Source organism: Saccoglossus kowalevskii, chromosome 17 (assembly GCF_978046115.1).
Source record: "Saccoglossus kowalevskii chromosome 17, keSacKowa6.1, whole genome shotgun sequence".
Lineage (NCBI taxonomy): Eukaryota > Metazoa > Hemichordata > Enteropneusta > Harrimaniidae > Saccoglossus > Saccoglossus kowalevskii.
The window spans coordinates 12959516-12984029 of record NC_140657.1 but is presented as its reverse complement, the minus strand read 5'-3'; the positions used below and the strand labels follow the sequence as shown (position 1 = coordinate 12984029).

The 24514-nt window shown below is 34.6% G+C and overlaps 1 protein-coding gene across 1 annotated transcript; it reads right to left on the bottom strand.

Annotated features, from left to right (window-relative positions):
* Window positions 1-2452: 2452 nt before the first annotated feature.
* LOC100373252 (ATP-binding cassette sub-family F member 1-like) lies at window positions 2453-24406 on the bottom strand. The gene is made up of 23 exons (XM_085492264.1): window positions 24320-24406; window positions 23891-24085; window positions 22675-22824; window positions 21181-21236; window positions 20495-20605; window positions 20024-20124; window positions 19298-19383; window positions 18507-18583; window positions 17643-17705; window positions 17383-17448; window positions 16772-16854; window positions 16221-16304; window positions 15979-16067; window positions 12718-12753; window positions 11872-11933; window positions 11276-11326; window positions 10711-10882; window positions 10051-10125; window positions 9381-9451; window positions 5204-5308; window positions 4741-4902; window positions 4135-4207; window positions 2453-3123 (listed from the first exon to the last, which is right to left on the bottom strand). The coding sequence occupies exons 2-23, from the start codon at window positions 24063-24065 to the stop codon at window positions 2948-2950; spliced, it is 2124 nt and encodes a 707-aa protein (XP_085348390.1). The 5' UTR covers window positions 24066-24085; window positions 24320-24406; the 3' UTR covers window positions 2453-2947.
* Window positions 24407-24514: the final 108 nt, after the last annotated feature.

Here is a 24514-nt window from a genome sequence, read left to right as displayed (position 1 = left end):
CTATGTGCATAACCTATAAATGTATAAATTATGGTCGGCATAGTCAAGGATGGGGTAGAGGCCAATGTGGTCATCTTTATTTTTAGGTTTGATTGCAGCTACTTTTGAAAAATACGTTCAAACCTGATCGATGCAGTTGTGTTCATCTAAGCATATAAACAAAATTGCGCAATACAGTAGGGGGTCCCCCGCTTGAACTAGTTTAAGGGTCGTCAATCATTAACACTGAAACGAAAGTCGTTCCATTCGGGGGAGTTTATGTCGTAATGGAGTTGAAACAGAGCGGGCCTAGGTGAGCAACATTATACAAGTCGGCAGAATTTTGCTCACCATATCAGATCACGCAATGACTATTTTACTGGTGTTCGACTAGACCAGAGCCAGCAACGTTTTTGTATATGCACTCGTGTTTTACTGGTGTTTATCGGATAATTGTTATTGTTTATGGTTTGAAAACATTTACCTCAAGGAGGCGTCTAGTCAAAACAAAAACAATTGAGCACACATCTTAAACCCTACAATAACAAGTCCAGGGTTCAAACTAGTTTATAGAAACGGTCAGCACGTACATTACGTACGCAATCCAATATTATGGTAGTTGTCCACCGTAAATGTAACCAAATCATTTGTTTCCAGCACGGCGAGAGAAAAAAAATCAGTGACCGCGTGTGCTGCCGGTACTTCCACTCCCTTTAAGAAAAAAAAATCCTAATAAATAAATAATGATATTCTATACCCCCCCAAAAAAAACCCGAAATAATAATGAATAACAAAATGGATCCAAATGTTGTTGGATTTGAGCAATGCTATAATTTCTTGAATTCACAGAGAGAAGATCGGAGACCAAGATACTAGTAGCACAAAAGAGTTTATGACAAGTGTCACTGTGTGAATACTCCCTCATGCAAAGGAAGTCAATACTCTCGGGTCAATGTTCAATACTCTCGGGTGGCGTGGCGGGAGCTATATACGTCTATGGGCTCTGCATGAGGTGCTGTGAAATGCCGATCGAAGAGCAGGTGAAAACAGCTAAAGTCAAGAAAGCACAAACTCAACTTAGACAATCCAGAACAACGAAATGTAAATGTAAATATGCTGCACATGTACACATCTTGGTACACTCTTGGTAATCTTGTTCAGGAGAGCCTCAACAACTAGTCCGAGGTACCGGTACTGTTTTTTGCGTTTTCAACGGTTGTGTTTGGCAGCACAGGCTGCTGGGCAATATACTGAAAACGATGATGTTAACATGGCACTGCCATATATCTGAGCACAAACTGACCACTGACTATTGAGAGATTTCCCAGAGAACAACTAGATTGCAATTATAGTTCATGGAAAAGTTTTTATTATTCTCATACAGGAAGCCATTTTCACAAACCTAATTATTGCATGATTGGTGAACTAATTTTTTGTTTAGAACATGTACCCCGTAGTTACTGGTAGATATTTGACACTGATCCTTTCAATACCACACATTATCTAAGGTGTTAGTTGCATATGCTTTCTTTATCATGTGTGTACCTACATCAGCAAGAAATCTTTAAATTGGATGTGGACAAGTGTTAAAAGTAGAAAGCCGGTATTTGAGTATGCGTACTGCAGGATGGACACTGTTTACTCTTACTAGTGGAATATACCCGATTTCCTCTATTAGGAACGCATGCGCTTTCTTAATTGACAAATGTGCGCTTTTATTCTTGAAGGTTAAATTTATCGTATTTCAGGAACAGAGTGTTAATGTTTGTACTCTATGGTGTTTTCCTTCAAGCAGGTGCGTTTAAACTTGAAATTAAATCAAAATAAAGACCAGTAGTGTTAGCTATCACCGCAAGAAATATTTATGTTTGTTGGCGGCGAGAAATACGCACGTCTCTTCTTTCCATGGTACCATGTGATTCACCTTCCCGGGATTGCCGTAAAATAGAATTCCAGTGAAAAGTGTAAACAGTGTTATTTACGTATATTTATGTAATTTTCATGTTCCAATATGCAATTTACTCTGACATTAAAAAACATGTGATCTCATTTCTGTGAGCATTGTTCACTTTCAGTTGTCTACGTTATATTAGTCACCACAACAGAAGATTTACACAACAGAAAAAAAAATGTTCTCTGCATTTGGTGTTTGGCTGTGCTCAGAAAACATAAATGACAGGATATGATGACTAACTAGATGGTTAAATCAGTGATAATAATTTTAATCTAAGCATAAAATAAATCATGTCAAATTGATCCTGTTACGTCCAAAACACAAGTCTTATTGTTCCGTACTACGTCTACTGGGAACGAACAAACACAGGGTTGAAATATCATGTAGTGGGGGATCAAATGAAAAATATAACCCCTATTAAACAAACAGGAACACAGATATCACAGTTGCTCATATGATACAGGATCATACAGGCAACTGAACAGTGCACACGACATAGCATAATAAATAATACCACCATTACTTTGTATGCTCTATTTATTGTAGATATAAAAATGTTTAGAACATATTTCTTTTCTTCATGTACAATATGACAGTGCAGCTTACTGTTGTATGTTGAGATAACACTCATGTTAACATATTACTGATTGTAAAATTTGTCTTTTTTATGTTTCCTATGTAACTGAGTGTCAACACAAATGTTATCATTCTCGGAATGAAATGTTTCTGTTTTTCGTCATCCTCAACAATTTGTAAATAACAAGGCGACTTGTAATTACTACTTTGAACGCCAATATTGTTAATTTTGTAACAGATAGAAATAATTTGTCACTATCTGTTGATCAAAATTTGTGGGAAAAAAATCTGTGAATGGAGACTAAAGTTGACTTTAAAGTTCTGGTAGATAATCACCTTGTTTAAGATGTTGGACGCTGTTGACTTGCAGATTGCTGAAGAAAATAACAGTTCATTGAAGGCTACAAACAATGCAAGTGCTATTGTCCACCCAACAATTTATTTACTGAAAGGTTTTGTGGCTTCAGCTATTTGCTCTCCTAACTGTTCTAATACTTCACGTTTATAGTCATCAAAATCCCCATCTACTTCATTAATGGTCTGGTCTTCTACGACCCAAAGCTGACAGTCAGTTTCCAAAATCAAACGAGCATCGTGACTCACTATGATAACACCTGAAAAAGAAATAAAACAGTGCACAATGTTACATACTTTGAGAGTGTTAATTTTTAGCAGGCATCAGGTCAGATTCAGAAAATTACACAGAAAATAATAAACCAATATTGCATATTGGTTTACCTTTCCTGAAGAATTGACTGTATATTGTGATATTTATTGAATATCATGACTTTACACTGCGAGAGAGGGCATTGTTTCACATCTGAACTAAACCAATATCCTCGGGGTGGAGCTACGTCATAAAACGTTCCACATTGCTAAGACACGCACTGTGGAACGCCGGTTGAGCAGGTGAAAATTCAAGAAAACAATACAAACTCAACTTTGAAGTAATCCTGAACAACCAAATTCATATATGTTACACACGTAGGGCTAATCTTGTTACACTGTTCAGGGGAGTCTCAACAACCATCGCAAAGTACCGTTTTCTGCGAGTTTTTGGTCTTTGTTTTCACCCCGAGGGTTGCCAGGCGGTGAAAATGCCTGGATGTCCGTCCCCGAGGATAATAGTAATAATACAGCATTCGTCACTGCGTATATGAAATAACAACAACTATGTAATATGGATCTAAAATCCTTCATGGAATCGAAAGTCAATGACATCAAAAAGAATTCATGTCTGTGTGGTGCAGTTGTTTGGTTACGTTTATTAATACTTTTCATCTCAAGGGGAAATTGCAGTACTTACACATCAGTGGCCTAAAAAACCTGAAGATTTTTGCCATAGAGGGCATACTTTTATTCGATTGAAATAACAAATAAACAAAGTTGATGTGCTTACAACAGTGACCTCAATACCCCAAGTTGTCATTTTCCCCATAGAGGGCATACTTTTATTTGATTGAAATAAATAAAAAAAAGTTGAAGTGCTTACAACTGTGACCTCAATACCTCAAGTTGTCATTTTTGCCATAGAGGGCATACTTTTATTGAATTAGAGTAACAAAATATGCAAGGTTGATACACTATGACTCTGATGATTTGCACATGTTAATCACTGTACTTACCTCCTTCAAAATGATTCATAGCATCAGCCAAGGCATCAATTGATTCTATATCTAGATTATTTGTCGGTTCATCCTACAGAGATTAGATAAATAAAGCCATTGCATGAAAAAATATCGTTATGTACACTTATACATTTGAGACAGACAAACAAGAGTGGATGGATGGGTAAGCTTGAACAGTGATCATTGTCATGTAGCCTACGTTTATATTTCGTGTAGACAAATATACGTTGCTATGGAAACTAATATCAAACAGGATGCACTGCAACAACTACTGCTCTTGAAGATAAATTCAATCAGAGGCACCTAATAAATAAAGTTATTGAAGTGAAGGTCAATACTATAACACATCATTTCCAAATTCTGTGCCATGATTGGTCAAAAGGTGGTCACATGGGGTTATATAGAATTATGCTATCAACTGCACCTGAACCATTCCTACACATCGAGAAATGGGCTTGATTTTTCTTGGGTAACTTAAAATTCCTCAGAGAAATAGATGTATGCTATGTTAAATAATGACCCAGAGAAGCATATATACACAGTAAACATTACATACATTTATTCTGTCCAGCTATGACACTTTCTTAAGCCATTACAACTTACCATGATCAAGACGTCTGGTTCCCTACAGGACAGATCAGCAAACGCAACTCTGGATTTCTGTCCCCCTGATAGATCTTTAATTCGGATTGTATGAGCGTAGCTGACTAAACCAAATCTTCCCAATGTCTTCCTAGCATCTTGATAATTTAAATTAAATAGCCTCTGTAGATAGAAAGTGAAATATGACGAGTAAAACTGGGTTTGTCAATATCAAGAAAGTGAAGTGGGAGTATACATACAATATGGACTTTATGCGGAATTTATGAAAGACTTGATCATGTGGCAAGCACACCAGTGCAGCAAATATAGCATAGTTAGGCAAGATTTGTTAACCTTTGTATGTTAGAAAGTTAGGCAGAGTTTGCTATGTTCTAGTCTGTGTGAATGGTAAAAATAACAAGAGTTAGGCATGAATTGTGCCCCCCATTTTTTACATGATGTACATTGCATATATGGCACATACCTGTAAATACTCGACGGACGATTCTTCTAAATCTAACTGATCCGCTGAATGTTGACTATACATACCGATACGAAGACGGTGATTTTTACGTCTTTCTCCTTGCAGCTGAAATCAAATCACACATGAATTGTTTTTTTTCATACATATCTAACTAATACATTAACTATAACATAGACAAAGTCAGACGAATATTGTTTATTAGCATAGGCACACTAACTCAGAAATTAAACAAGGTCACCAGGACAGGAAGTGAGTCTTTGTAACTGGATATTTGAAAGTTTGAAGAAAAAATTTGGAATAACCAAATCAGTTTTTGAATTATGAACGCGAGTTCACCTGCATTTTGACCAACTTAAAGCGGAGGGGTCGTCACCTACACATACGCGGGATTGAGTCCCAAGCAACGATAACAACGCACACTAAAAACACAAAGGCTCATTGGGTAGACAACGATATCCCATGCAACGATAACAACGCACACTAAAGCGCAAAGGCTCATGGGTAGTTGCTTGTTTGTAAACAACACGCTATAGCATGTGCAGGTGACGACTCCCTCGCTTTAAGAAGTAGGACTATAGAGCAGAAAATCAGTTTCCATGGAAACAAGTTTGCATATGCCCTTTTTCTTATTTGCTTGTTTTCATTTAGATCAAGAATTTGTAGTGTTCTAAAATTGTCAGCATTTTAAATCAAAGAAAGCTTAGAAAGAACTCCCATGTGCTGAGAGTATTGGAGACACATTAAATATAATTCGAAATTACTTAGCTGAAAAGTAATTATGCAAATCAGAAAATTAATATGACCAGATTTGAGTGTAAAACTAATGAGGTCTGCGCAATGTAACAGAAAATCTATGTCTCCAAGTTTAATTGAAATGTGATTAGAACCAAAAAATTATGAATTATTATGCTTATTAGGGAATTAATATGAACAGATTTTTACCCCAAACTAATTAGGTTTGTACATTGTCCTAGAGCATCTTTGTACTAAGTTTCATTGAAATGGAATAATTAGTACCGTGAAAACTCCAAAACTTCGACCCCTCTAAAAAATCGACCGCCTATTTATTTGCCGGGTTTTGGTGTTTTATTTACCTCCAAATTTTCGACTCCACTAAAAATTGCCGACTCATTCTTATTCGAAAATTGCGACCAGTTTTAGTTTTCCCCCAAACGAAAAAAAAAACCGATGTGAGCGTTCAAACGGGACCTTCCTCAAAGGCATGAATCCGGGTTTCTGATTGACTGAGAGATTTTTATTTTATTGGTAACGAAAATATATTCTAAATAAACGAAGTTTCAAATAAAAACGAACACAAAAACCTCGGCATGCTGCGTTTCTGAATTGTTGATTATTACTGTACTCAGTAGTGATTATAATAATGTACACAAAATAAATTTGTTGAATGGTTATGAAATACAAATAAAAGTCAACTTAGTTTCATCGTAAGCGAATGATTCCGGTCTCATATAAACGTTTGATGCTGTAGGATATCCGCCATGTTCTCTTAGGTCAAATAGGTCAAATCGCTAATTAACCAATCAAAAAGCTGGATGATGCCAACGTGTTCAAATTACCATAGCTTATTTAAATATGTTAATGTTATTGAACGCAATGCGGAAGAGATTGATGTTGTAGTACGATATTTTGGCTTGGATTTTGATGCGAAAACGGCATGATTTTTTTTAAATAAAAAAATTAGTTGTTTTTAAAAAATAAACTGGTCATCTGAAGAATAATTTAACATTGTTCACAGTGATAACAGCTCATTCTCGAAAGGAAGCTTACCCGCTCACGCTAGTCACGATAAAAATCATACACGTGTACTCTTGAATAGACAGACGTCAATGACTACGGTAAAACTTAGACTCTATTTTAGCCGGCAGGATTGATTGAAATGTCCGAAAAATGACGCCAAAATACACCTTAAAAGTCCCATTTTATTTTCTTAAATCCCATTTTATTTTTTAATCCAAGGGCGAATTTACGGCAGAATTTGGTCCCTCAAATAAGGGACACGTGAGCTTTGATTCTAACCGGATACATTGCACTGGGTCGGGGAGATCGTTTGCTAAACTTCCATGTATCTTTTGTCCAATGGGTACCTGTACTTCGAACATTCGCAAGTTATCCTAGGTAGTGCGAGACAGCTTTGTCTTTTGACCTATTAGTTTTGTGCTGACCTCTTCTCCGCGTCTTGATGTTTTGTTTTGCTTGTCATAATACTGATTGATGACTTTGTTTAGATTTTGAGTTACAACTCGGCCACGACCTTTGCTTTTACCGTGAAACATGAGGAAGTTTACGTCAATTGACGGACATTGCATTTTTTAAAAACTAATGAAGCACACTGTCTATCATCCCAATTTTTTTTGCTGATTTCTATTCTGAAAAATTTGACCGTCCGAAAATGCACCTTAATTTTGACTCTAAAAACACGTCACATTTCTAACACCAATTATTTAAAACCGGTCGAAATTTTGGAGTTTTTACGGTACTTTAGATATCAGTGTGAAAGCTTAAAATTGGTTAATTATGCAAATTAGGTAATTAATATGTACAGATTTTAACCCACAATTATTCAGGTCTGTCTATTGTCCTACAGCATCCATGTACATTCATTGATATGTGATGTATAGTACCTGAGATATCAGTGTGAAAGTTGGTTAATTATGCAAATTAGGTGATTAATATGCACAAATATTTACCGGAAACTAATTGGGTCTGCATAATTCTAGATTCATTGAAATGTGATGATTAGTACTTTAGATATCAGTAGAAAAGCTGAAAATTAATTATGCAAATTAGGTAATTAATATGCACAATTATTTACCCTAAAACTAATCAGGTCTCTGCATAGTCCTAAAGGATCTATGTACCAAGTTTCATTGAAATGCGATGATTAGTACTTGAGATACCCGTGGAAAAGCTGAAAATTAACTAATTATGCAAATTAGGTGATTAATATGCACAAATATTTATCGAAAACAATCAATCTCTGCATAGTCCTTGAGTATGTAAGTACCAAGTTTCATTGAAATGTAATGCTAACTACTTATATCAAATGCTGAAAATTAATTAATTATGCAAATTAGGTAATTAATATGTACTGATATTACCATAAAAACTATCAGGTCTGTGCAGTGTCGTATGACATCTATGTACCAAGTTTCATTGAAATGTGATGATTAGTACTTGAGATATCAGTGGAAAAACCGAAAATTGACTAATCATTATGCAAATTAGGTAATTAGTATCCACGGATTATTACCAAAAACTAATCAAAACCTAGCATTAGTTCAGAGCATCTATGTACCAAGTTTCATCGAAATCCAATGAGTGGTTGTTTAGATATCAGTGGAACAGTCATGGAACCACTAAAAAATAGCTAATTATCATGCAAATTAGGTAATTAATATGCACGGATTTTTACCAAAAATTAATCAAATCTGCGCATATGTTCAGAGCATCTATGTACCAAGTTTCATCAAAATCCAATGAGTGGTTCTTTAGATATCAGTGGAACAGTCATAGAACAGCTAAAAATTAGCTAATTATCATGCAAATTAGGTAATTAACGAGCATGGATTTTTACCAAAACCTAATCAAATCTGCGCATTGGCCCAGAGCATCTATGCACCAAGTTTCATCAAAAACCGATGTATGGTTCTTGAGATAGCAGTGGAACAGTCGGACACACATACACACACACACACACATACACACATACACACACACACATACAGACACACTAACTGCAAAGACTCCCATTTTGTGCTTCGCACATGGGAGTCAAAAATTAGCTATCCTATATAACCACTTGGAAATGACAACACAACATGGAAATAATAAGAGAAACTTTTTTTCCCCTCCCATGTGTACCTTCTAGGTGGCAATAATTGACACCATAATTGTGTTTGTGGGGATGCCATTGGAAATGATAATACTGAGGGTTTTTCAATTTTTTTGTTTTCTCAGAATAACTGCTTAGATATATTTAAGGCCAGGCAATTTATAGACCTAATGATCGTAATTGTCATTAAAAATCACATGCCTGGCAAAAATATCTACCCATCATTATGTTCTACTTTCAAAGTTATATACACTTTAAGTCTTCTTTCAGGCATTATTAGGCAAATCATTTCAGTCATAAAGAACTGCTATGAAATCAACTTACCGGCACAAGGTCACCTGTCAAAAGTTTCAGAAAAGTTGACTTCCCAACACCATTCGGTCCAACAATAGCAACTGCAAATAAAACGTATTCAACACAGACTACTTATAGTGTAGTTTAATGAAGAGTTTCTTTAAGAGGCCCATCATGAGTCAAATAACAGATAATACAGTCAAACATTCACAGATAGCCACCAAACAAGAATGTCAAACTCATTTTAATTAAAGGTCAATTCATTATGGGATTTTGTTGGACACCACCATTTTTTCCACAACATTTTGGTGTAAATTTTGTAATTTTTGGACCAAATGGAAAATTAACAACTAGTTTTCCATTAACAAATTGGTAAAATTTTGCACATGTAAATTTATCATAACGTCATAAAGGATAGAGTGATGCATGGAGCTCTTTTTTTCCTGTAGCAACTATCAGTTGATGAAGTGTGCAAGAGGAAAAACAGAACTGGCATCCATTATCAAAAAAATTAGCATATGCAGATTAGCAGCATACTGTCAGCCAATCAACATCATGGTTACTCACAGACTGTGGAGGTGAACACAATTCCAGCTAGCAGAGAGTGGGTAACCAATGAAATGGTCCATCTTTACATTCATGTCTTGGTTACAAAAGTTGACTTGCAAAGCACATTTGCTGAGATAAAGAGAATACTCACTTCTGGAGGACAAATCAATTCCAAAATCTATATCTTTAAAAAGTTCTTTCTGTCCAGGATAACCGAAGGTACAAGCTGAAAAATTAACATCAGAAAAAAAAAAAGAGACTGAAAATAGTTTCAAAATTAAGGTAGTTGGCAGCCACTAAAACAATGCTAGATTTTCTTGACATTTACACTATGGTTTTATTTTATGCTGTTCACTGAAATGTATGGTAAGCAAACTCATTTTTGCACAAAATGCAGGTCAAACAATTATTAAAATTGTGATTTTTGGACCTTACTATTGGTTCCTATGGTAAAAAGTTCACACCATATCTCAAAATTTCATTTCATTACAAACACTTAGTACTTATGGTTATAATGAATTATTAGGACATTCTGATTTTATCCCCCCCCCCCCCCCAAAGTATTTTGTCCTGGAAAAAACCTGAAAACTTCACGGCAACTGTCAAAATCAATAATTACGTCAATTTTAAAACAGGAAATTGTGAAAAATCCTTCAACACTGGCCCACTATAACCCACCCCTAATATTTACCTTTGTTGTTAATAAATGTGTTTTACTTGTAGTAGAGATGTGAAATTTTAACAGTGCGAAGCAAAGTGTATTTTAAATTGTGAAGCAGCACACAATATTTGTATACTTTACAAAACTCACAATGTAATCCCAGTATTGGTGGGTTCAACGACGGCGGGTTGGGAAACGTAAACTTGACAGTGTACTCCCGTGGCCTTTTCAATAATTCTACAGGTGCTGTTTCCTCATTTTCATGACCTTTTTTTCTTCCTTTCTCTTGTTTTCTCGTTAGTGCTTCTTTTGTTTTCTTTTCCTGCAAAAATAAATCATTCAAATTAAGTCTGTATATATTTTTCTAGCATTCAAGTAAAAAGTACATGGTATGAATCAGTAAAACATATAAGAGCATCTATAATTAAAGAACACCAGTGAACGTAAAAAACAGTTAAAAAAAAACGTAATAACACAATGCTCCAATCTCAAAAATGTATACATCAAGAAGCTTTCTTGTGTTGTATTGTGTCAACCAATTAGAAACTGCCTTTCAAAGAAATCTGCCTGTAACAGAAGATCTGATTAGTTGCTCTATTTGCATGATCAAAATGTTATTTGCATAGATTGGTAATAATATACACTTGTGACCAGAATTAAAATCAACTGAATCCTCCATCTGCAACAGAGTTTAATCTGACTGAGAAATACTTACGGCTTGCTTTGATGATTGTCCCCTGGATTTCAATTCCTTTAGTTTTTTCTCCTATAAAAACAAAATAGTCAGATATCAATGTATACTGGGTTGTCTCAAACTCAATGGAAGATTAAATCCACTGGCTGAGATTCACTCAGTAACAGATATGATTTTAGGGAAACCTTGGTTGACACCAGGATAGCTCATTAAATTGTCATAATGCCATCATGATAGAAAGATGGTCACACAGCCATGTCACATAGTCCCATAAATGGAATATGGTATCTGTGGCAAAACACTCTACTGTAAAATACATTTTTTTACCTGGAATTAATTTTTGCTGAAAAGACTTTATTGGTGTTTTGTATGGTAGTTATTTTCACTGATTTTTGACGAGTTGAATGTGAAATATAGGAAAAAAAGGCATATTCATCCTTTTAGCAAAAATAGCGAAAAAATCATTACAAGTGTAAATAAAGGATTTTACTGTTGATGTAAACATTTGTATTTGCAATGGTACTGTGACATCAATGTCACCTGTCACTAAAATATTATTTTGAATTTTCACTTGATTTATTCTTCATCCAAGCGAAAATTCACACAGAATTCATTACCTGTTTTTCATATTCTTTATACTGTTCTTTTCTTTTCTGTACAAACATCTTTTTAAATGTATCTGAAATTACAAGAAATATTGTGAAAATACAAAACAGTCTGTCTATGAATAGGATAGAAGTGAGGAAGATTTGGTCATGTGACTTGACAAGTCATGTGATCAAAATCCTTATTGTTATTGACAATTGTGTTCATTGTATGACAAATGATTAAGTATTAATATAATTAATATTTACAAGTACTGCATTGTTTACATTAATGACCCCAAATAAATCATATTTTAAATTATTTAGTATACAATATATCTTGTTGATTCAACTATTGCTTTACAAGTAATTCTATTAAAGATGCACTTCTAATGGAGTTGTATGCTGCCCATGTCATATGGAGTGTAATTGTGCGACCTCCAAGCAAACTTTTGGAATGCCTGAATGAAGGTTTATAACCCAAGTTTAAATTCTTCATATTTAAAAACCATTCAATAAAATACAGTACACCAGTATGTATTGCATGACCATGACGACACAAGTATACGTCTACATGTATTTCCATGAGGGAACATTGGAACCAAAAATATGTTCTACCAGGTGGAGAAGTGAAGCTAAATTGGGTAGTTTTTCTTCGGTTGTTTTGCATATTAGAAATCGCAAGTCACGTGGTGAGTAACGTCATCCGGGGCAACTACTAGTAGTTGATGTACTACCCAGTAGTTTCCCATGTCAACTAGTAACTTTCCTAGCGCTACTATGGTGAGAATGTATTTAGCAAATGATGTGTTTTAATGCTGAGTATTTGACAATCAGAATATGAAAATAGAAACCTGATTTGGCCGAGTATCGACTTACTATAATTTCCTTTGTAGTAATAAAGCTTCTGGTTATCTGAAAATGAATAATACTTTCAACTTTATTAAGCTTGTTAAGTAAGGTTGTGTTTTGTAATCAAAGGAAATCACCCCATATATCATATCTGCTGCCCTAGACTGATACAAATTACCACCAGATACCCTACAAGACTCTCTAGACTTGTGTAAATTATCTCAACATATCTTACCAGAGTCACAAAACTGGTATAAATCATCACCAAATATCCTACAAGACTCCCTAGACTTGTGTAAATTAACTCAAGATATTTTACCAGAGTCACAAAACTGGTATAAATCATCCATGTATGTAAATGTGTCGAAATGGGCGTAGTGCGAGTGGTTAGTGCTAGTAGCACTAATCCGAAAAAGTACTAGATCTAGTGCTAAAATGGCACTAGATCTAGTGCTAAAATGGCACTAGATCTAGTGCTAAAATGTGCACAGTGCGAGTGGCATTGTTATCGCATTGTCAACGACGTCGAATAATAGGAGGGGCATCAACAACCACTTTCATATTCAAACTACAAACAGTATAAAACATCGGCAATATACGCGAGATATCCATAATAATACTTTCTTTATATGCCGTCGTAAATTAGCCATCCGAAAATCTCCCTGGGGATTTCACGGCTGGTGGGCACTTATTTTGGGCTCAGAATTTCAAAAAATAATCATCAAATATTTTTTGGGGACTTCCATTTTCATCATTGAAGTATCTAACTAAGCAGACTTTCAACACCGTCAGTTGGGCCACCTAAGACGAAAGAAACTATTGCAGAGTTAACAATAATAATTAATAATTCTTGTTGAATTAAAAAGTAGACCGCCTGCAATTTCATTACAATATCGCCCAGTGTCATTTTTCAAATACATTTGTTTTTATTTTATTGGTAACGAAAGTATATTCTCAACGAAGTTTCAAATAAAAACACAACTGCATTGCGTAGTAGCAAATGATTATGGTTGCGCAATCCGGTCATGCTGCGTCTCACAATTGTTGAATATTATTCAGTAGTGATTATAATAATGCACAAAAAATAAATTCGTTGAATTGTTATGAAATTCAAATAAAATTCACTTAGTTTCATCGTAAGCATATGATTCCGATCGCATATAAACGTTCGATGCTGTATGGGTATCCGCCATGTTTCTTTTGCATGAGTTGAGCTAATAGGTCAAATCGCTAATTAACCAATCAAAATGCTGAAGGATGCCCATGTGTTCAAATCACCATAGCTCATTTAAATAGGTTGAACGCAACGCGGAAGAGATTTGCCGATGTTGTAGTACGATATTTTGGCTTGGATTTTGATGGGAAAATGGCATGATTTTTTTTTTCAAGTCAAAAAATAGTTGTTTTCAAAAGATGAACTGAGCATCAGAAGAATAATTTAATATTGTTTACAGTGATAGCAGCTCTTTGTCCAAACGAAGCTTACCCATTCACGCTTGTAACAATAAACACGCTCTTGAATAAAAATTTAAATCACCATCCGTGTTGAGGGACGGTGCTTAAATAGACTATTTTAGGCGTCCGGAAAGATTGAAATGTCTAAAAAATTACGCCAAAATATTTAAAAACTGCCGAAAAATCGCCGCATTACAAAACTACGGTCATCACGTATGCGCACTGGGTTTGTTTAGCTGTGAAGGGTTAAAATACGCATTTCACAACCGGAAATTCAACAGACTAACTTGTAACTTCACAGATTTCGCATGTTTTAATTATTAGCAACTGTAACAAGAACAAAATTTCGAGAGTCTAGAACAAATAATAGGACTCCTAAAAAATACTATTGCTGAGAAAGTGTCTAGACATATATTATATGGTCATGTTAAAAAATCGGCGAGGTTATATCATATTCCGCTAACTGGTTACTTGTGTAAAGATGAGCTTGACAGTGTCCTTGTCAGGATTAACTTGGGTTGAAACAAAGGGGAATAAGTCAGTTAAGAGGCTTAAATGGCCACTTGAGAGGGGTTGTCGCTGCTTCCGTTAGTACCTCCTTGCATAGACATTCTAAGGTCTATGCTCCTTGGTACAATGTAACAACAGGATTGCGTGAATCCACTTTTATCATTGGTTGATTATGTCCGCAAAGGTCAATGTCATGACAACCAGACAACGGTTCATTTTCTGTCTGGTTCCCAGCGGTACTGAGCGACATGCCCATTCACAGGTCGCCGTACACACAAAATCCACCGAGTTTTACAGGGACCCCAACCTTAGACTAGGAGTATACAATTTTTTTATTTAGTTCATATATGGCATCATAATTTCATTGAAGATCTATTTTCATTAAATGTGGCGCCGACTAGAAATAAAACGGCACGTCAGCGATTTAAAAAAAATCAACGCTGAATTCCCCCATTTACATACAAGTTACAAGTTTATATCCACCGAAGCTGAAAACACAAACTTCCACACAATACGATTTCATACAGTGTATCTATTCACAATTTGTAAAAATTGCGAAGTTTGACCTGCAGTTTCACTGTCCGTGGAGCTAGTTTCCCGGCCGATCGCGTTGTTTCAAAGGTCTCTTTTAGTAACCGTGATTACGACAAACGTGGACAATGACATTCATGTACATTCTCAATTTTCCCACTGCAGCACATTTCCAATGAATGAAAGATACAACAATTTACATAAATATTAATTCATTTTCGGACAATTACGGGATGTATTGACGTCGTTGACAATGCGATATCAATGCCACTCGCACTATGTACATATTAGCACTAGATCTAGTGCCATTTTAGCACTAGATCTAGTGCCATTTTAGCACTAGATCTAGTACTATTTCGGATTAGTGCTACTAGCACTAACCACTCGCACTACGCCCATTTCGACACATTTACATACCTCAATCATCACCAAATATCCTAAAGACTCCCTAAACTTGTGTAAATTATCTCAACATATCTTACCAGAGTCACAAAACTGGTTATAAATCACCCGCAAATATCCTACAAGACTTTCATAGACTTGTGTAAATTATCTCAACATATTTTACCAGAGTCACAAAACTGGTATAAATCATCACCAAATATCCTACCAGACTCCCTAGACTTGTGTAAATTAACTCAACATATCTTTAATACCAGAGCCACTAAACGTGTATAAATCACCCCCAAATATCCTACAAGACTCCCTAGACTAGTAGAAATTTGATGGAAAATAATCTGTGGATGAAAGGTTGGGGTTCAAGGGTGAAGGTTCAAGTTTACTGGTACGTACCTAAGTGTATAATATCTGTACATACATCATCTAAAAATTGTTGGTCATGGGATACAACCAATAAAGTCTTCTTCCAATTTTGAAGATAACTGTTTTAGTTGGTGTAAAAATTAAAAATATGATAAAATATCAATCTATCATTGATCCATAAATTGTATGCAGTGTAGGACGGTGTGTGAGAGCCTATTGGTATTGATTTAACAAACAGCAAAAAATACATATTATTTCTGAGAGAAACTTACTTATCTAGCCAAATGACAGCGTTCAAGTCTAAATGGTTGGTAGGTTCATCTAATAGCAATAATGTTGGTTCCATAAATAATGCCCTGGAATGGAAACATGTGAAAGTTACCAACCTCAAAATCTAAGATGCCACACTGTCAATATGACTATCACATGTACATTTGATCGAAAAAAATGATATGTGCTACAACATCACTGGATGTTCTATGTACATGTGTGTATTTAAGTTGAAATTAAATCTTCCCAATGATTTTCAAAATAGTAGAATAGTGATAGATTTTGATGAATTTTCAACACAAACATTCAGACAATTTTGATTCAGATCGCAAAATATTTAATATTGAATTAAATTGCAAACTGATTTCATGTGCATATCAATAAGTTGAAACATGGACACACTTTGTCTGTAGGGGACAATTAAATACATCACATACTGATAAAAGAATTCATATTACTTGAAAAAGCATTAGGCAGTCAAGCTTGAAATACATCACTGGAATTAAAGATGAAGTTAAGTAGGCTGTATTGAGTACAAGATAAGAAACATTACCGTGCTAGGGAGACACGCATTCTCCATCCACCAGAAAAATGATGAGTTTCCCTTTGCTGCATTTCTGCTGTGAAACCCAGACCCTTGAGTGAAAAAACAAAACAAAATTCTGTTATTGTCAACAGATTCAATCAATGTATACTGAACTAATCACTGAACCACAAGCAAGACAAGGACAACATCTAAAGCAAAAATTTGGTTGCGCTTCATACCATTTTTCTTAAATATATTTGAAAAAACATCAAACCAATTTAATATAAATTATTTTACATGTAGCAGCACAAGTTTTATAACTTATTTTACCATCCATAAATACATATTCATATTCAAATGTGTGAGGAATGTCTTCTATATTTCCAAAAAAATGTGTGCTATATTTACGTCGCATTGAAATTCATTTGTTAATTTACATTAAAGAAAGCACATGAAGGAGATGGATTTAAATCACTGAACGCATGCAATCATGTATGCATGAAGTGTAAAATGGCGTTTGAAGTGTAAAATGGCGTTTGAAGTGTAAAATGGCGTTTGAAGTGTAAAATGGCGTTTGAAGTGTAAAATGCAAACTTAGTCGCTAAAGCTTCATGATACTTGGGAGTAGGTTAACTTACAGCTAATATTCTCCTAGCTCTCGCCTCAGCGGATGAGGCTCCAATTGCATCCAATTCTTCATATACCTAGCGAATGTGATGAATAATTGGACAATAAATATAAGAGCACAATATGAAAATAAATGAGGAGTAGTAGAAAACAAAGAAAACATGTCCTCTATGAATTTTGTTACTCCCCTGATGCATCTCTCAATTATTTGCACAATAGACATTCGCTTAAAATTAAAACAATTGTTATTTTTTTCTTTCAAAAAACTTACCTGTTTAAGCCGATCAGTGACAGAATCGTCACCAGCATCACTTTTCTTTACTAGTTCTTTTTCCTACAAAGTATGTAACATAATAAATAAATAAACAAACAAATAAATAAATAAATAAATAAATAAATAAATAAATAAAAATAAATAAATAAATAAATAAATAAAAAAAATAAAAAAAAATAAATAAATAAATAAATAAAATATAAAATTATAAAATATGATGAGAACAACTAAATATTTTCCCTCCTAATGTTTTTTTTTGGTTATGTAATGTGAACAAATTACATCAAATAAGTCACATAGTTCAAGTGTTCAATTGTACCGGATTCTGTCGTAAATTGGCCCATCCATAAATGTATTTGTTACGAAAGTATATTTTAAAAGAAGTTTCAAATAAAAACAAACAAAACTGCAATGCTTCGTCTTGTCTTGCATTAGTTTGGACGGTGTTCTATGAGCTGATAGTAAAAATAAACATCATACTCTTGAATAGTCGTCAATGACCACAGTCAAACTTAAATTAGACTCGCTTTTAAGCATCAGAAAAAATTAAAATAACATCTTATAAACTGCTGAAACATCGTCAATTTTTTTTTTTTAAAACCCAAACTCCCATTTAACAGCCTAGGGCAAATTCATGGCCAAATCTGGTACATGGTAGACTCTAGTAAAAGTTGATGTAAACATTGGAATTTCTGACACTTTGTAATCACAAACAAGTGACTACTAAAAAAAAAAAGTATATATGAATTAAGACGACAAGAAATTGCAAATGTCAAAACCAACGTAAATTTTATCTCTATACTTTCCAACCTCTAATATAATTCCACACAAGATAAATTATTATAATTATATTCACAGTACCTCTTTTAGTAAAGCCAATCTCTTTTTGTCAGCATTTAAAACCGCGTCAATTGCTCGTGTTTCATCAGCAGTCACCTCTGAATGAAAAAAAATATATTATAGATGTGAGCACTACAATGATAAAATTAAATAACAAGAAAAAAAATGACCCATTACTTGAATATGTTGTTGTAATTTAATCAGTTTACCACAGTGTCAAATGAGTGAGTACATGGTCTAATATACCTCTGATTCAAATCAAGTTAATATACACAGATGCATGTTGTGTCGGAATCTGAATTACATTGTTTCACCAACTCAATGTAAATGTAAACATAAATCTGTGCATGATTGTATAAAGAGGTCATGCATTTGATCTTGGTAAAATATGTAGATCTGATTGGAAGCCCCTCTAAAACATACAACCAATCAGAATCACTCTAACATATGGCAATGGATATAAAACAAAATGGTGGCATATTGAATCACCATAGAGGGCGCACTTAAATACACGCACTGAATAGAACCAGTTTATTAAGGTATTAAGTGATGAGGTAATATCAAAATAAATGGACCTTAGTTGGAAAAGATCATGGTTATCAAATAGTGTATGATGTTGATTGCGGGAAAACAAGGATGCCCACTGAATCTATTTTTGACAATATAGACCCATACATAAATATGAAGGACTATCATAAGGACTGTATTATCAAACAGTGACACATGACCTGATATGAAACATTGAATCGTCACATTGCGTTATGTTTGATATACTAGTAGAGAGAAATATACAAGACAGTAATAAATCTCACCTTGCTCACATATAAGAACATCTATATTTGGCGGGATTGCTAAAACTCTCTGTGCTATATGATTCAATAATGTAGTCTTCCCATGGCTAGATGAACATAAAAAAGAAAGAATTTGAAAAATTCAACACTGAGGGGGCTGTCCCAAATTGGGTACATTTCAGATGAAGAGCACTATTGGCAATACCAATCAAACACATGTGGCTGAGATTAGAGGCCCCTAATCAGTAAATCATTTTTTATTGTAGTTTTGTAAGATTACAGTTTTGAATTTTGAAGTTGGTCCTGTGATAAAAAGGTTATCCTCTAATACATGTATCACTTAATTGTAGAGCTAGTTGATACATGTAAAACAATAGCCCATGACATCACTGTATAAACCAGCTCACCAAAAATTTACCTCAGGTGATAACCTCATATGTTCAGCTCATTGATATGCAAAGAACAGAAAAGACAAACCGTCTTTGCAGTTCCAGATGTTTTGTGTGGAGCACTTTTTTTTTCTGCAGCATATACTGTAAAATGACAAATTTTCACTGGGTTTAAATTTCGCTGATTTACCATTTCAGGCATATTCAGTGGGTTTCAAATTCACGGTTTTATCATTTAGATAATATGTTCTATGCTAAATTTTACATATTCACTAGGTTTTAATTTAGCGCATTTTCCAGTCAGCGAAATAAGCTAAATTAAAACCCAGTGAATAATTAAGCCTTTTACAGTACTCACCCATTGGGGCCAACAAGACCATAACGGCGTCCACGCGTAATACTTAATAATGCATTTACAAAAAGATCTTTGCCACGAGCAGAAATGGAGAAATTTTCAATCTGAAAGAAAATTACATAATATTCTATTTTTAATAATCTAAATATTTTCAGAATTAGTAAAGCAGCCTGCTTTGATATCAAAGGCAGATGAAACATAAGGGCGGGCAACTTACATACCCATGCGTGGTGATGTGCAACAGAAATCACATTCAAATCGCACATATTTATGCGAGAGTTCCATACACATGTCAATCAAACTTGTTCAGACCAATAGCATTGCTGAATGTCACAGACAAAGTATCTAAATAAATGAGTACCTATCGTAATGAACTTATCAAAGTTGTAAGAAGGGTATCAAAGCCAAAGCACTGATAATCGGGCCATTGGAGAAAGCGCTAGAGCTATACGAGGGCACTACTAATTTGCATACCTTGATATCTGTGGCATTTTCCAACAATGCACCTTTTGCTGTGGATTCTTGCTGTGATACGGTGAACTGACTCTGAACACTGAAGTCTCCTAACTGCTCCTGAAATTCTTGCTGTTCAGAAATGAAACAAAAAAATAAAAGAAACTAAATCAGTACTGGTTACTGCAAATTATTAATGTACAATACAAAATTTAGTAGATTCAGATATAAATGCATATTTTACACCCGTTATTATCTCCACCCCGGAGTTCTTGTGTTTAACTGCAGAAACACACTAAGCTGTACACTCCCCAAAAAGTCATCATTTATGGATCAATTCATATTACTGAGTGACCAAAGGTTGTTATTTTAAATGTGCATACGAGCAGGTCACTAAATAGATCGCACTATATTACTGTACACGCTTCATCATAACTTTGAGTTGTTTCACAACATTGAGTAATTGTCTACTTAAAGCGGGAGGGTCGTCACCTGCGCACACGCTGAAATTGAAGCGCCGACAGAACTGATGCTTATTCTGTCTCAAAAACACTGAGTACTTGTTTCCTGTCAATGTAGAGCTCAATTGAGTGACGATAACAACATACAAACGCAAAGGCTCATGGGTAGACGCTTGTTTGTAAACAATGCCACACTATGGCCATCTGACGCATGCGCAGGTGACGACTCTCTCGCTTTAAACTTACCATTTTTTTGAGTTTCTTTTTCTCTTTATTGGTCATTTTCTTTGCTGGTTTATCATCTATAATCAAATAAAATATCACATATCAAGACTAAGTCATAGTTTATAAAGAATTTTACATTTCCTGAATTATTATATTGCAAAATATAAGTATGTAACAGCAGTTGAAAGTTTTTAGAAAGAAATATCATGACACCAATCACAAAACAGTTTTATACAAGTCATCAGTAACTTTAAATCTTGAAACATGCAAATACAAGAGTATAGTACTTGATTTCATTCAAAATAAGATAATGTGTCATATACAGTAAAATTCATAAAGGTATGAATATTTGACATATATTTATGAAAATTTTTTTAGTGGTTTTTTACTGCCATGCATCAGTTAACAAGTATGTTTTCAATCATCACTTAAGGTAGAGATGCAGTTTACCTGACAGGTATTTTAATTAGTTAATTAGGAAACCAAGATGATCTCCCTTGTCCACAAAACTATATATTTTCGGAAAGCTTATTGTATGAATTTTAAAGTTTTGTTAGTATTTTATTTTTATGGACACTGTAGTTTGAAATATGCACAAAAATGTGCTTTTTTGATCAAAAGTGATTTAAAAAAATAGCTTCTAAACCATGCTTCTGTTTCCTGTGAAAATTGGTTTATGGGTACATCTGTTTACTATAAAGAAAGTTTTGTCTTGAAAACTGTCTACCAGTTGTCAATTTTGTAGGGCAGCAGCTCAAATTTCACTACTTCAAGTTTATGCATAAATTAACACCCAGGCTAGTTGTCTGTACGATTGCTGTAACACTATTCAACTAAAAACAATGCCCCGACGACGTTTTGAAGATAAACACATTGTCAATCATTTGTGAAAATTTCAAAACAAAAGGTCAAAGCGTCTAGGAGCTATTTTTTTTTAAAGTTCTGGAATGTGCACTAAAAAGAAGCTGAGATAATTGCTAATTTGCATAACAATTCACTCAGCAAGAAGTTTGCTAATGCTCATACTTAAAATGGCTGTTACAGTTTCAAATTTAAATGTATTATCGTTTTGTAAAAAGTTAAATACAGTACATAATATGGAGATCCTGTCATTTCTTTTTTCACCATTTTTTTTTTTTTTATTATTTATGTACAGCCTTGCTAAATCTTGCTAAGCATTCAAAAGAGATAATTTTGCACCTGTTATCTATATTTTAAAATCGTTTTTTGAGTATGTTCCACTATTCACAATTCTACAAAATTTCAACAGTCTATATAGCCAAGACTTTTTGAATAATAAAAAGCAAAAAAAAAAAAATTTCACTCCCAAGTGCCCACGAACCTGCATCTCTACCTTAAAATGTATAAAACATTCATGAATATTTTATATAAAAAAAATATTCGAGCCTTCATGAAATTCAATGTAATTGAAATTTATGAGCATCGTTTTGATCACATACATTGAAATGTATCGGGTAGAGTATGTTTGCATCCCAAACCTACGGTACTACATACCTGTCTTAGTCGGATCAATATCTGGTAAATCTCTCCTCTTTTCACTCTGAATTTGATCCTTTTTAGGCGCTTCATCTTCACCTCCATCAATATCATTCTCGTTGTTCATTTCATTTTCATCGTCCAAATCATCAAGCAGTGCAAAACCACCTGTCAAGAAAAATTTAAACACAGACAAATGAATGATGCAGTATGACAATTATTGATTGGTTTTAATTTCAGCAGATTTGGCATTAAATTAACTTGTTTGTGAAGGAAATAATAATTTTTGTATACCCAAACCATGGGTTGAGCTTCATGTAAGCATGTACACAATGTATGACTACCTCGATGTCCATTGAGTTTGCCTTCAATATTCCCAATGTTATTCTTTTATGTCGAGGTATTTTTAGCCTAAAAAATAGGTGCCTTCTCAAGCCCTGTCACAAGGTTGTACATGTGTATTTTAACACATTGAGCTACATGAATCAGCCAAAATAAGGTAAACACAAAAAGAAATCTTACTTTGAAATTACAACTTTTATTACAACATTTCCAACTAAACATGATTTAATTTCGACTCAATACATATACATAGTTTGTCCAACGACATAACAATGATTAGAAATAGTACCCAAAAAAATCTACTCATTTCAAAATAAAGTCACGTTGCACATTTTTAAAAAACAGAATTTCATCAGAAACATCAAGCAAATTAATAAATTCTATTTATTATTCAATTTTTCAAACTATGAGAAATTTATTGCCTTCAAGAACGTCTCTATAAAATTCTTTGTTTTTGTTAACTGTTAAATTTATAATATAATGAGCTTCACAATGCAATTTCTACTTGTATACTATTACAATGGTGAGCGGTTCGCTGATTATTTTAGCGACTTTTTCAAATGATAATCCATCTTGTTCCAGCTGCAATTATACTAAACAACATTGCACTACTATATAAAGCGGAACACGCCTTCACCATCAAAGGCACCGAGACAAACACGCCTTCACCATCGAAGGCACCGAGACAAACACGCCTTCACCATCGAAGGCACCGAGACAAACACGCCTTCACCATCGAAGGCACCGAGACAAACACGCCTTCACCATCGAAGGCACCGAGACAAACACGCCTTCACCATCGAAGGCACCGAGACAAACACGCCTTCACCATCGAAGGCACCGAGACAAACACGCCTTCACCATCAAAGGCACCGAGACAAACACGACTAACCTTTAGGTTTGGAACTCTTTCCCCTGCCCCTTGACGGAGCCAAGTCATCGTCGATCTCATCTCCCGAGTCCTCGAGAGCAAGTGTTGACATCATATCCTTAACCTTATCGTCTTTGTCTTTGAAACCATCGTCTTGTTTCCCCTTTTTACCCTTTTGTCCTCTCTTTTTAGGCATTTTCTTCTAATTAAAGAGAACTGTAAAACACACAATATGGTAAAAGTATATTATAAATACGGGTGAGAATTACAGCAGGAACATAGACCGGATCTAGTCTTTCTCACGATTTCGCAATCAATGGATGTACACCAATATTTTTTGGAGGGGTGGTCAACACACACTGCAATTAATATTACATTAATTTCCCATGACAGGAACGTTTTTTTTAACCATTTTACTATTTTATGTAATTGAGAATAGGAATTCAATACTTAAGATTTGCGATGGACTTGGTGCAATAAGATACCCCAACGTTGTAAATATTCACACCCCTGGCTATTTTATCGCTACGTCCACATCCTTTACCCATAAAGACTTGCGAAAGAATATGGCTGCGCCCTTGACACGTTTAGCCGTGAGGTATAATTTTTACCGGAATACGGGTAAGAACCGCATATAAGAACCTC